The 14,929-nt window shown below is 46.7% G+C and overlaps 1 protein-coding gene across 1 annotated transcript in view; it reads left to right on the top strand.

Annotated features, from left to right (window-relative positions):
• The window catches only part of HPSE2 (heparanase 2 (inactive)), a 320,113-nt gene that overhangs the window by 278,929 nt on the left and 26,255 nt on the right, over positions 1 to 14,929 (top strand). The window contains exon 10 of the mRNA XM_040361286.1: positions 14,124 to 14,269. Coding sequence (XP_040217220.1) covers positions 14,124 to 14,269 — 146 coding nt within the window. The remainder of the gene's footprint in view (positions 1 to 14,123; positions 14,270 to 14,929) is intronic.

Below are 14,929 nucleotides of genomic sequence, written 5' to 3'. Positions count from 1 at the left end.
ATAAAAGCCTTTTTGTTGATTTGAAAAACGTGCCTATTGTTTGTAATACTGTGGGTATTATTTTAGGCATCAAACATTACAAACAAATAAAATGTTTAATCTAAAATATTCACTAACTCATGGGGGGGGGGGGGGCATTTGGTGTGCCAACATGGTAGACAATTTAAACAACCTTCAAAAAAATCATGTTAAATATACAAACAAAAGCTAAATCAAAACTATTTCCTATTAAAATATTCTAAATGGTGACATAACTATAAACACCTAAAGAAAGTGGGAAAGATAACCATTAAACATTAAAAGCAAAAAATTTGAAATGTGGAGGACCACTAAAAATATGATACGTCGGGCCAATAAAAGTTTGCAAAAATCTTACTACATCACAGCTAACAAATGTCACTTTTCAGTATGGAACAACTCAGTTGAAATAACATGAGCTAAATAACTGATTAGTTATAGCAAGAGAAGAATGAATAAAACGACGGCATCAAGCGTTGGTTATTGTGTGTTTTGCTTCAGTGTTCTATTGCTAGAATTAATCTTTCTATTGACGAATGTGCCATATCCCAAACAAACGTGAGTTTTACCTGAACGAGCGCTCCCGTGGCCTCATTTAGTCTGAGCATGCGCAGGGTTTTTGTACGTTGGTTTTGTGTACTCACCACCAAACATGTCCGTTCGGACAGGATTTGAGCGGACGGTTTTAAAACAAGTTTGGAAATAAATGTCTGCTGAAAAACGGCCCGGCGGGCAAATGTACGGTGAAATTCTGTACGCTCGTAACTACACACGACCAAACATGTCTGCTGAAACTGGTCCGCGGGCCAGTTTCAGCAAACATGTTTGGTCGTGAGTATGGGGCCTGACGATCACTTTGTGGGAACCAGTAACACTAATACAGTGATCAGTGCTAAAAATATGCACTGTCACTGTACTAATGACACTGGCTGGGAAGGGGTTAAACACCAGGGGTGATCAAAGAGTTAAATGCATACCTCCCAACTTTTTAAGATGGGAATGAGGGACACCTATTAGCAAAAGTATGTAGGCATAGGACACACTGAAATAAGGTTGTTGATTGTATTTTTATTGGAGTTTGTAGTTTGAATGTTTTATAACTAAAATAATAAAGAACAATATCCACTCCCTTGTCAATGTCCATAAAAGCATGACGGAAGTGGCCTCAAATGACATCCAGAGCTCGGGCAATGAGCTGTGACAGTCCGGGTATTCAGACCGGCAAACCGTGGAATACAAAGCCGGTACTGGCACGCTTCCAATTGTTCAAATCCATTTATTACACAAACTTCAGCCTGTGGTTTTCTCTTTCAGTTCCGCTGCACAGGCCTCTGGCCTCGTACACGTGACCAAGTTTCTCGGCAAAAACCAGCAAGAAACTTTTTTTTGCTGTGTCGTGTGTACATTTTTCGATGAGGAAACTGTCGAGGATCCCGTTGAGCCAAAAAGAGAGCATGTCTTCTTTTTCCTCGACGGGAATGGAGAAACTTGCCTTGTCGAGTTCCTCGACATCCTAACAAGGAACTCGACGAGGAAAACGATGTGTTTCGCCCGTCGAGTTCCTCGGTCGTGTGTACGAGGCTTCAGGCCTAAACCTTTGGTCTGGGACTTCAAATAGTCTCTTAGCACCACTGTGCTCTCATCAACTCTGTACCATTCTCTCAGCTTTCTTGCATGCAGCTTCCTGCTGTTTTGGCCCACACCCTGGCCTCTGGGCAGGGGACCTCGTTTCTCATGGGTGGAGCCCTGAATTCTCTGGGCGGGGGACCTCGTTTCTCATGGGTGGAGCCCTGAATTCTCTGGGCAGGGGACCTCGTTTCTCATGGGTGGAGCCCTGAATTCTCTGGGCAGGGGACCTCGTTTCTCATGGGTGGAGCCCTGAATTCTCTGGGCAGGGGACCTCGTTTCTCATGGGTGGAACCCTGAATTCTCTGGGTAGGGGACTTCCTGTCTCCCGGGTGGAGCCCTAAATTCTCTGACCAGAGGACAGCCTGTCTCCCAGGTGGCGCTATGAATTTTCTGTGCAGGGAACCTCTTGTGGTGAAGCCCTAAACTCTCTGGACAGAAGATCTTCCGTCACTTGGGTGAAGCCCTGAACTTTCTGGGCAGGGGGTCTCTTGTCTCCAAGGGAAAGCCCTGAATTCTCTGACCAGGGGACATCCTGTCTCCCGGATAGAGCCCTGAATTCTCTGGGCAGGGAACCTTCTGTCTCCAGGGTGGAGCCCTGATTTCTCTGGGCAGGGAACCTTCTGTCTCCAGGGTGGAGCCCTGATTTCTCTGGGCAGGGGACCTCCTGTCGCCGAGGTGTAACTATGAATTCTATGGGAAGGGAACCTCCTGTCTCCTGGGTGGATCCCTAAATTCTCTGGCCAGGGCCGTCTTTAATGTTGATTGAACCCCGGGCAAAAAAAATCTTGCCCCCCCCCCATGCAATTTTGCTCTCCACCTGCTCTGAGACATACAATAAATATCAACTAGACTTAAAATCTGTTTACTGTATCAGATCAGGCAGTGATTGCGATTGGTTGCTAGAGGTTACAGCACTCCTTACGGCTCACTGATTAGTTGCTAGAAGTTACAGCACATGATTTCTTCTTGTTGATTGGTTGCTAGAGATTACTGTACAGTAATACTGCTCACTGATTAGTTGCTAGAGGATACAGCACATCATTTCCTCACTGCTATGATATACATATGAATGCCGCCTTTATTTACATTTGAATGCTGCCGGACTCAGCTATTTACATATGTATGCAGCCACTATTTACATATGAATGACGGTAATTTACATGCAAACACAGGGTCTGCAGGTGAGTCATCCGTACAAAACAATAGGGCAGAACTGGGCAGCATTAGTAGCATTAGTAGCAGCACTTCACACTGAGATATCAGGACACAGCACGGGACTAAAACTTCAAGGGACAAGGGAATTTAAACTGGGATAGTTGGCAAGTATGAGGCAGCTGCTTTGGGCCCCACAACAATGACAGAGCCCAGGGCACCTTCCCCTTTTGCCCTGCCTTAAAGACGGCCCTGACTGCCACACAGTATAAAATCTCTCCATATTTTTTTACTATAGTCTTATGTTTCTGATTACATGATTGTAGCAGGAATCATCGGCGGGATAAACCCTTCACTTCCAAACTTACATTGTAGGCCAGAAAAACAAAGCCATCCTTCGTCCTGCGGCATTCTCCTTTTGCTTTCTCTCCTCTGATTCCTCTGTGATATATTCCCCGCGGCGGTCTCCCCGCTGTCAGTGACTTCTCCCTTGATTAGTTCAGTCTGCTCCCTCCAATGGGGCTCCGTCATGTACACATTTTTCGATCATACTTTTGCCATTAGCCGGTATTTGGAGAACATGTGTTTGTCGGGATTGAACACAATAAATGTGGAGTGTAGCAGAATGCGGACGTTTTTCCTCTGATTTATGTGTTAAAATGAACTACTGTTTTCATAACGTAAAACACAATTTGTCATCTCGCCAACGTTAGAAATCCAATGACATCTCTGCTGACACCGAATGTTCCGCCAGATCCATCGCGCTCTACGCCGATGACATATGGTGTGAGTACAGAGGGGGGGGGGCGCTGGTTTATTTTTACAGGGGATGTTGATTTCCATGTATATTATAAGAGCGTGCCGTGCTAACATGACCATGTATACAACGGTAGCCATGTCAGTGAGCCTCACCCTATACATCTCCCGGGATAAACATTGTGTGTGATCGGCCACGGAAGGACGTGGACGTCATAGAAAATGCTATATTATGGGTATTTACTATATTATATTATGGATATTTACGATACTATATTATGGATATTTACTATATTATATTATGGATATTTACTATACTATATTATGGATATTTACTATACTATATTATGGATATTTACTATACTATATTATGGGTATTTACTATACTTTATTATGGGTAGTTACTATACTATATTATGGATATTATAAAAACACTCTCTTAACCACTTCAGCCCGGACTATTTGGCTGGCCAAAGACCAGAGCACTTGTTGCGATCCGGCGCTGCGCCGCTTTAACTGACAATTGCGCGGTCGTGCGACGTTTCCCACAAATAGAGCTTTCTTTTGGTGGTATTTGATCACTTCTGAAAAAAAAAGCAATATTTTTTACTTTTTGCTATAATAAATATTCCTAAAAAATAAATAAAAAAACACATTTTTTCCCTCAGTTTAGACCGATACGTATTCTTCTACATACATAAGTGTGAGGGAAACTATGGAGATTTGGAGGAGGTGGTTTATGGGGTCCCATCAGGAACAGTCCCAGAAGAAGAAGAAGAAGGGGAGAACAGATATTGGAGAGGATAGAGAGAGAGAGAGAGAGAGAGAGACTTAAAGCGTAAAGCGCAACACATGCGAACTGAATCGCATCTGGGCGCTGTATCCATTTCATGGGTAAGGAACCCCTTGACCTCAGAAGAGATGGATTTTAATCTTTCTCCTGAAGGCCAAGTGGTCTGACTCCAGTCGGATGGTGGTTGGTAGTGCATTCCACAGGCGAGGTCCCTGGACTGCAAATCTTCGATCTCCTTTGGACTTGTATCTGGCCTTGGGTATCTGGAGGAGGTTTTGATTGGTGGATCGCAGATAGGATAGGATAGAGTCAGAGAGAGAATGGTGGAAACCATAGATAAGAGTGAGGGAAACTATGAGGACCAGAGGAGATGGTTTATGGGGTCCCATCAGGAACAGTCCTAGAAGAAGAAGGGGGGACAGGTATAGGTGAGAATAGGGTAGAGTTAGAGGGAATATGGTGGAAACCATAGATGAGAATGAGGGAAACTATGAGGATCAAAGGAGGTCATTTATGGAGTCCCATCAAGAGCAGTCCGAGAAGAAGAAGAAGAAGAAGAAGAAGAAGAAGAAGAAGAAGAAGAAGGAGAAGGAGAAGGAGAAGGAGAAGGAGAAGGAGAAGGAGAAGGAGAAAAAGAAGAAGAAGAAGAAGAAGGAGAGAATGGGAATAGGAGATAATAGGGTAGAGGTAGATAGAGTATTGTGGATACTATTGATGAGAGTGAGGGCAACTTTGGGGTCCCATTAGGAACAGAAGAAAGAAGAAGTGGAGAATGGGTATAAGAGAGGATAGGGTTGTGGGATGAAAGGTGGGGTACTTTTGAGAAGGATAGAAGGGAAGGAGGAGCGGGGGTGAGAGAGGGGAGAGTAGGCAGAGGCAGGGGTATGCTTATGTCAAGCTTTTTCCGCTGTCTGTGACCCCATTGAGAAAACTACCCCTCACTTCCTGTGACAGAGGGAAAAACCAGTGAGATAACAGTGGTCGCAGGCAGACAAGGCTATCATAATGAGAGGGCACACCTGGGCATCAAAATTGCTTCCTAAGGTTAGGTTTCCACCACCTTGAAGTTTTCTTAATTTCACACAGAATCTCTAAATACTTAAAACTAAAATAAAACAGTAATCTGGTGTACCCGAGAACGAAAGCTGGCCTTGTTTTACCTATTCTTTAATATCGGCGTTGGACATCTGCTTTACTACCTTTGGAACGTGCTGTCATTTGCCAGTCTGGAAGAGCCAGCTCCGGCCTCTGACGTACTTGCTTCTTGTAAAGAGACGTCCATATTATCTGTAGGTGGCATTATAAAGCCTCAGTCTGTCGTCATCTTGAAAGGCCTCATACAAGCGCCATCCTTGTAAATTTTGTAGAGCTGGCTTGTTTAGCACATCAGGGAATTTTTACAGAAGTGTATAACGCAGAACAATCCAGACAAGGGATGGAACGCCTACTGTAAAGACAAAGTGTTTGATGTACCAGCATCGTGTGCCAAAGGGCAATCTTTAAATTCTCTGCGAATGGTCCAGTAAAGTTAATGCTCGTCTGTCTCCTTTATTAGACACATTGTAGAGGACGTACCAGTATAAAACGTTTCGTCCTTCCGTCCTTTCATAAACTCCGTCCATCTTCAAATCTTTCCAACATTTCCCCTTCTAAGTCCATGTGGAGCTTTACACTTCTCTTTGGCGATGACTTTGTGGCCATAAAATGTCTGAATTATAAACAGTCCAGCTGTGAAATTTACAGGTGAAGCTTTCTAGAAGCTTCTATTAGAGCCGGTATTCTAAGTTCTTGGGTGAAATGAAGGAGCTAGCAATCATTCTAGAACCTTTTTTATTTTATTCAGAGTGTATTGTACATTTTACATTCTGACTTTCCAAGATATCTACTCTAAGGGCCGGATTCACGTAACACTTACGCCGACGTATCTCAAGATACGCCGCGTAAGTGTAAATGTGCGCCGTCGTATCTATGCGCCGTGCCCATAGAACTAGATACGCCTGAAAATAGGCTTCCTCTGACCGATGTAACTTTCCTACGCCGGCGTATCTTGGGCGCATATTTACGCTGGCCGCAAGGGGCGCTCCCATTGATTTACGTGTCTAATATGCAAATGAGTGAGATTCGCCGATTCACGAACGTACTTGCCTCCGTCGCAGTAATATACGCCGTTTACGTAAGTCGTACGTCCGGCGTAAAGTTATTCCACATATAGGAGGCGCAACCCATGCAAAGGTATGGACCACGGAACAGCCGTCGTATTTTACGTTGTTTCCGTAGTACTACATGAAAAGGGCTGGGCGTAGGTTACGTTCAGTGATTCGACATATCTTAGGCGTTCTTTCCGACGTGATTCTGAGCATGCGCACTGGGAAGCGTCCACGGGACGGCGCATGCGCCGTTCGTTCGGCCCATCATTTGCATGGGGTCACGGTTCATTTAAATGGATCACACCCACTTCCACCTACTTTGAATTAGGCTGGCTTACGCCTACGAATTTACGTTACGCCGGCGCAACGTTGGCAGCATTTCATTTGAGAATACTGTGCTCGCCGCTCTTCGCAGCACCGGCTTAACCCATATTCGATACGCTACGCCGGCATAAAGATGCGCCCAGGTATGTGAATCCGGCCCCTAATGTCCAACAATGTTGTGTTCATTTACAGCATGAAGGATATGGACTAGACATGTGCGGCTTGTTTCGTTCTGAATTAAAAATTTTCATTATTTGGAAATTCGGATGTATACGAATTTTCAAATTAGAATAGTACCGAATTTAAACAAATCCGAAATAACGAAAAAAATACAAATTTGAATAGTTTTCGAATACCGTATATACTTGAGTATCACCGTGCCCATCTGCATGCTTCATGTACCTGATCGCTGTGTCCTGCCGTCTTAAATTCAGTCGGCGGCCGGGTCTTAAGTGCTTTGTGAATACTGTGCTTGCCTCTGTGCGCTGCGTCGGCGTAGCGTATATTAGATACGCTACGCCGGCATAAATATGCGCCGAGGTCTGTGAATCCAGGCCATATTTTTTTTTAAATCTGTATTTTTTTTTTTTTTTTAACAAAAATAAAACCAGCAGAGGTGATCAAATACCACCAAAAGAAAGCTCTATTTGTGGGAAAAAAATTGTAAAAATGTAATGTAATTACAGCGTTGTATGACCGCGCAATTGTCATTCAAAGTGCATCAGCGCTGAAAATTGGTCTGGGCAGGAGGGGGGTTTAAGTGGCCAGTAAGCAAGTGGTTAATCTTTTTACAAAGATTTTTTTTTATCCACCAGTAAAAAAATGATAAAGCATTGGCGTTTATGTGACTTCATATAAGTACGGATGCCAATTCCAGCCCCGTACCGGCCACTATAGGGACTGGACTGGATTCATGACGAAGCCGGGAGAGAGGACGGTGTCGGCTAATGAGCCTGTTCTCGGGAATGAATAATCAGGAGCGTATTAACACCAGGGAGGAAGAGTTGAAGTTAACAAGCAGAAGGAAATCATGTGTTGAATTTCTACTAATGACTCACATAGTCTTCATGTTCCCCAGCTGTTCGCCCGGCACTTGCTGCAATAAAAAGAACAATCAGACACAGCGACTCATTAGGCTCTAATTTCTTCCAGGTTCCGAAGCTTGGATTGCTATTAATAATTTTACGACAACATTGTGCCTGTAGCCAGTTCCAGCGATGAACGGCATCAAAGCGGCCCCGTACAACGACTGAAGCCGATCCCACCTCGCATAGCGTACATAGAGGTGGACTTTCAAGTGGAAGTTCAGCCAAAACTCACCTCTGTCTGGGGCTTCATTAGAGAGACCCCCCCCTCACTTCCTGTACCAGTGACAACAGTTTCACCAAACAGGAAGTGTGGGAATCTGTCACGTACCTGGATTGTGACCCTGACGTGTAGAGTAAGGTGACCAGATTTTTTAAATGAAAACCAGGGATATTTTTAACTTTTTTTAGGGGGGGGCAATCAGCGACAGAATAACCGTCGCCACCACCTCCCGCCCCACATTCTCTCAAGTCTTACTCTCCGGGCCCCGGCTATTACTGGGGGGGAGGGCGGAGGAAGATCACCCTGCCAGGGAAGGCAAGGAGATAAGCAGGCAGGTGACTGGCTGGGACTTGAGCCAAGGCAAAAGAACTTTCGAGCAGAGCTAAATGGGCATGCACCCGAAACCGAAGAAATATTCCCTTCGCTCCGACCAGCACATGATCATCAGAAGGGGGCACAGATAATGGAAAAAATACATCCCCCCTAAGCTAGTAAGAGCGGCGGAGTGGTGGTGTGCAATTCATTTATTTTTTTTATTCTGCACTAACTGTACTGTCTTTGAAATTGCCTCAGCCCCTGTTCAAATCCAATCCGGGGACAAAACCGGGGATAGACTTGGTCCGGGACAGTGTCCTCAATCCGGGGACTGTCCCCTGAAACTGGAGATGTCTGGTCACCCTAGTGTAGAGCAGAGCCTCTCTTGGGGTCTCTTGAGAGCCTCTCTCTCCATCGGCTTGTGGGCCCCTGAGGTTGAGACAGCAGCCACAGAAACACGGTGACGCAGGAGTGCCTAGGATCAGTCCAGTATCAGTATGGTTGGATGCTCGTGGCTGGAGATGCAGCAGGCGGACTGGTAAGGTCGGGTAGACCAGAACTATGGCAGACTGGATCACAGGTGAAAGCAGGAACTGGTGCGATTCGTAGAGCAGAACCATACCTCCCAACTTTTCAAAATTATACCGCGGGACATTTTTACATGTCATTAAAGTTGTTGAGCGGGGTGGGGGTAACGGGGTGCTCCCCCAGGACGGTGATGACAGTTGTTGAGCGGCGGGGGGGGGCGCTCGGTTTGTTGCGGCGATAATGAAAGTGAATTGTGGTTTTGCTGCCACCGAACGAGAAAAAAAGTTGTAAAGTGGGGGGGGGCTGCTGAGGTTGAGACAGCAGCCACAGAAACACGGTGACGCAGGAGTGCCTAGGATCAGTCCAGTATCGGTATGGTTGGATGCTCGTAGCTGGAGATGCAGCAGGCGGACTGGTAAGGTCGGGTAGACCAGAACTATGGCAGACTGGATCACAGGTGAAAGCAGGAACTGGTGCGATTCGTAGAGCAGAACCATACCTCCCAACTACGAGGCGATGACAGTTGTTGAGCGACAGGGGGGTGCTCAGTTTGTTGCGGCGATAATGAAAGTGAATTGTGGTTTTGCTGCCGCCGAACGAGAAAAAAAGTTGTAAAGTGGGGGGGGGGGGGGTGCTGCCGCCGCTGCCGATCAGTCACTGGTACAATAAAGTTGTTAAGTGGGGGGGGGGGGGGGCTGCAGCAGGACCAGTACTTAGAAAATAAGATGTTCGGAGGGGGGGGGGGTTGCCGCCGACCGCACACACCTGCTGCCCAACGGATACACCACTTGCTTCTTCATCCTCCCGTGCTCCAGTATTGAGAAGCGGACATCGGACCTCCTCTTCCTTCTTGGTGGGAAACACTTGGCATTGCGGGAAAGTCCCGCACAATCCGTGACAGTTGGGAAGTATGCAGAACTGCAGCAGGCTGGAGGAGCAGATGCGGAGTCAGGCAGGCCCGGGTCAGAGACGTTCATGGCGGATCAGGCAGAGCAGCTTGCAGAAGAGAAGTCCAAAAGCAAGCCAAAGTCAGGGATCAGAGGTCAGCAGAGATAACAGGTTTCAGGACACACAGAAGCTGCAGACAAAGCAGCAAGGAGTCTTTGATGCACTCACTTTAAATAGACCCTTTGTCACCAATGTTGGTGACAGGCGCACGTGCGCGCGCTGAGGCGCTGTGAATGTGCGAGTCTGCCGTGCAATTCCTGTTGCACGGCCATGCCTTCTCTGACAGAAACTATGCAATAAAGGATACAAGCAACAATAAACTCTCACTGGGATCATTGGGCCAGATTCACAGTCAGCGGCGTAATTTTGTGCGGGCGTAACGTATCCACTTTACGTTACGCCTCCGCAACTTAGACGGGCAAGTGCTGTATTCTCAAAGCACTTGCTCCGTAAGTTGCTGCGGCGTAGCGTAAATCGGCCGGCGTAAGCCCGCCTAATTCAAATTTGGATCAGGGGGACGTGTTTTATGTAAATCTACTGTGACCCGACGTGATTGACGCATGCGCCGTCCGTGGAATTTCCCAGTGTGCATTGCTCCAAAGTACGCCGCAAGGACGTCATTGGTTTCGACGTGAACGTAAATGACGTCCAGCCCCATTCACGGACGACTTACGCAAACGACGTATCTTTTTCAAATTTTCGACGTGGGAACGACGGCCATACTTAACATTGTTACGCCACACTTATGCCTCATATAGCAGGGGCAACTATACGCCGGGAAAAGCCTAACGTAGACGTCGTAACTTTACTGCGTTGGCCGCGCGTACGTTCGTGAATTCGCGTATCTAGCTAATTTGCATACTCGACAGGGAATTCGACGGAAGCGCCACCTAGCGGTCAGAAAAAATATGCCGTTACGATCCGACGGCGTAAGAGACTTACGCCTGTCGGATCTAATGGATATCTATGCGTAACTGATTCTAAGAAACAGGGGCATAGATACGACGGCTCGGATTAGGACTTACAACGGCGTACATGGCGCTGCGCCGTCGTACGTCCTTTCTGAATCTGGGCCATTGTCTTTACCTTCTCTACAGAATAAAAGCCTTTTATAGGTCGTAGTCGGGCTTTGGAGCCGTCAGCAGCAGCTACACAGAGCTCCCGAGCCACCAAACTATTCACCAGCAACCCACAGCCAGCAAAACCTGAACGAAACCTGCTGGGATTAAATAAAAAACATTTGATGTTGTCCAAACCCTTCCCCCTCCTAGCCCATCCAACCCTATCCCAAGCCCCCCTCTTTCCCATCCCTTCTTCTCCTCTTTTTATCATCCTCCCTTCTCCTAACCCCTAGTTTTTCTCCACTTAGTCCCTATATTAGTGCAGCTTACCTACCCCCACCTCTCCTCTACCCACCCACACCCTTTAAGTTTTCATACCACACCCTCCCCTCCCTCTTTCTCATGATTATAGACCAGTGACTGTTCTATTCTTCCATTAAAAAAAACAAGAAAGGTTGCTGGATGCCATGCCTGAGGAGAACCAATGGTTGGTGGTTGGTGGGTACTGTGTCTCAGGTGAACCAATGGTTGGTGGTGGGTGGGCACCGTGTCTCAGGTGAACCAATATTGGGAAGCGGTAAATGGTTGGTGGGTGCCGCTTCCCGCCCGGTCAATAGGAGATTTACATCCGGGAAGTGGTTGTGAAATCCTGTGATGCGGAGTGTCAGTCTGACACCCTGCACCTCCGATCTCGGTAAAGAGCCTCCGGCAGAGGCTCTTTACCACGTGATCAGCCGTGTCCAATCACGGCTGATCACGATGTAAACAGGAAGAGCCGTTGATCGGCTCTTCCTCACTCGCGTCTGACAGACGCGAGTAGAGGAGAGCCGAACGGCGGCTCTCCTGACAGGGGGGGTTCGCGCTGATTGTTTATCAGCGCAGCCCCCCCCTCGGATCCCCACACTGGACCACCAGGGAGTGCCCCCCAGTGCTCAATAGAGCACAAATAGATATAAAAAAAATGTTTTTAATGCAATTGATGCCAATCAGTGCCCACAAACAGCAACATGGGCACTGACTGTGCCCAGCAATGCCATCAGTACCACCCATCAGTGTCACCCAGTGTCCATCAGTGCCACCCAGTGTCCATCAGTGCCACCTCTTAGTGCCCATCTATGCCCAGTGCCCACCAATCAGTGCACATCTGTGCCAACCATAAGTGCCCATCAGTGCCGCCCATGAGTGCCCATCAGTGCCGCCTATGAGTTCCCATCAGTGCCGGTGTATTGTCACATTCTGCTGCCTATCGTAGAATGCTGCGGAAGTCACATGGCGGCCAACGGCGCATGCGCGATGCGTTCCAAACGCAAGTGCGATGCGTTCCAATGGATTCACGACACACCAGTGAAACCTTGGTCGGCATCCAGGCTCTTTCCTTAACTTCCCCGTGGATTGGAGGATGTTAAAAAAAGAGCCAGGAGGCCGAGCGAGCGGAGCGAGCCGTCCGAGCGAAGCGAGGACGTGAGGCCGACTTGCCACTTTCCTCTAAATCCACGTCGCCCTGAATGCCGGGTTCGCTGGTGTGTACTTTCGTAAATCTATTGGAACGCATCGCACTTGCGTTTGGAACGCATCGCGCATGCGCACTTCCGCAGCATTCTACAATAGGCAGCAAACTGTGACACCGCCTATCAGTTCCCATCAGTGCCGCCTATCGGTGCCCATCAGTGCCACCTCATCGGTGCCTATCAGTGCCACCTCATCGGTGCCCACCAGTGCCGCCATATCAGTGCCCATAATTGAAGAAGAAAACTTACTTATTTACAAAAAAATTAACAGAAAAAAATAAAAACGTAATTTTTTTCAAAAATGTCGGTCTTTATTTAGTTGTTGCACAAAAAATAAAAATCCCAGAGGTGATCAAATACCACCGAAAGAAAGCTTTATTTGTGAGAACAAAATGATAAAAATGTCATTTGGGTACAGTGTAGCACGACCGCGCAATTGTCATTCAAATTGCGACAGCGCTGAAAGCTGGCCTGGGCAGGAAGGTGCGTAAGTGCCCCCCGGTATGGAAGGGGTTAAAGACTACATAGTATCAGTGCAGAGAGATCAGATCACTGCCAGTGGATCTCCTACCACTACCACCAGCAGGAGGAGGATGCGCGTTCCCACAGAGAGACCTACATTTCCACCATTTACCTTCTGTATAAGGAGATACAAGGAACGGCAATATCAGGAAGTCCTTGTGGCCACACACAGGGAGATCATTCGTCCTTCATAGCAAACAATAAACATTATTAATCCTTTCCTGATTCCAGGCATCCATTACACTATATAATATAATCATGTCACTGGGATAATATACAGTATATACAATACACAGTCACACGTGGAACCCCCCATCTGTTTGCTGTCTAATTAGGTGACTATTGAAATTCCTTATAGATGAAACATCTCACAGATGAAGATTGAGGCCCAGATTCACGTACGAGTTACGCCGGCGTATCTCCAGATAACTCTGAGTCCGAGCCGTCGTATCTATGCGCCTGATTCTTAGAATCAGTTACGCACACATTTGTATTAGATCCGACCGGCGTAAGTCTCTTACACCGTCGTATCTTAAATGCATATTTACGCTGGCCGCTAGGGGCGTGTATGCTGATTTACGCCTAGAAATATGTAAATCAGCTAGATACGCCAATTCACGAACGTACGCCCGGCCGACACAGTACAGATACGCCGTTTACGTTAGGCTTTTCCCGGCGTAAAGTTACCCCTGCTATATGAGGCGTACCAATGTTAAGTATGGACGTCGTTCCCGTGTCGAATTTTGAAAATGTTACGTCGTTTGCGTAAGTCGTTCGCGAATAGGGCTGTACGTAAGTTACGTTCACGTTTAAAGCATTGACGATTTGCGGCGTAATTTCGAGCATGCGCACTGGGATTCTTTCATGAATGGCGCATTCGCCGTTCGTAAAAAAAAACGTCAAATACGCGGGGTCACATGTAATTTAAATAAAACACGCCCACATCATCCACATTTGAATTAGGCGGGCTTACGCCGGCCTATTTACGCTACGCCGCCGCAACTTGCGGAGGCGTAACGTAAATAGGATACGTTATGCCCGCACAAAGATTCGCGCATCTACGTGAATCCGGGCCTAAGATGGTTGTAATTGAGTTTTATTTTCTTTATTTTAGGATTACTGGGTCTCGCTCCTTTATAAAAGGCTGGTGGGGCCCAAAGTGTTGGCGGTTCACGTGGCCGGTATTCAGAGGAAGCCCCGTCCAGGGAAAGTCATCAGGGACAAACTACGCATCTATGCTCATTGTACCAACCATCACAGGTAAGTGGACGAGGTATGGCTTTTATGTGAAAAAGGATCGATGTGCACGTCGGGGTACTCATACACACCATAATATTCCTCTGTACTCCCCGAGAGATATCAGACAGGCAGATGGTTATCTCTCCAACACCTACGCAATACTGAAACAGCAGCCTTGGGGCAAATGATCCTCCAAGATTTATTAAAGTGCATTATACTAAAAAATGATTCCCACTTTTCCATTACTTTCAGTGCAGCCCTCTTTTATATTTAAATATATATGTATACAGTGGGGATGGAAAGTTTGGGCACCCCAGGTAAAAATTTGTATTAATGTGCATAACGAAGCCAAGGAAAGATGGAAAAATCTCCAAAAGGCATCAAATTACAGATTAGACATTCTTATAATATGTCCAAAAAAAAAGTTAGATTTTATTTCCATCATTTACACTTTCAAAATTACAGAAAACAAAAAAATGGCGTCTGCAAAAGTTTGGGCACCCTGCAGAGTTTATAGCATGCACTCCCCCCTTTGCAAAGCTGAGACCTGCCAGTGTCATGGATTGTTCTCAATCATCGTCTGGGAAGACCAGGTGATGTCAATCTCAAAGGTTTTAAATGCCCAGACTCATCTGACCCTCCCCCAACAATCAGCACCATGGCTTCTTCTAAGCCAGGGGT

This window comes from Rana temporaria, chromosome 8, assembly GCF_905171775.1.
Source record: "Rana temporaria chromosome 8, aRanTem1.1, whole genome shotgun sequence".
Lineage (NCBI taxonomy): Eukaryota > Metazoa > Chordata > Amphibia > Anura > Ranidae > Rana > Rana temporaria.
Note: the sequence above shows the minus strand (reverse complement) of the source record. Positions and strands in the feature narration are given on the sequence as shown.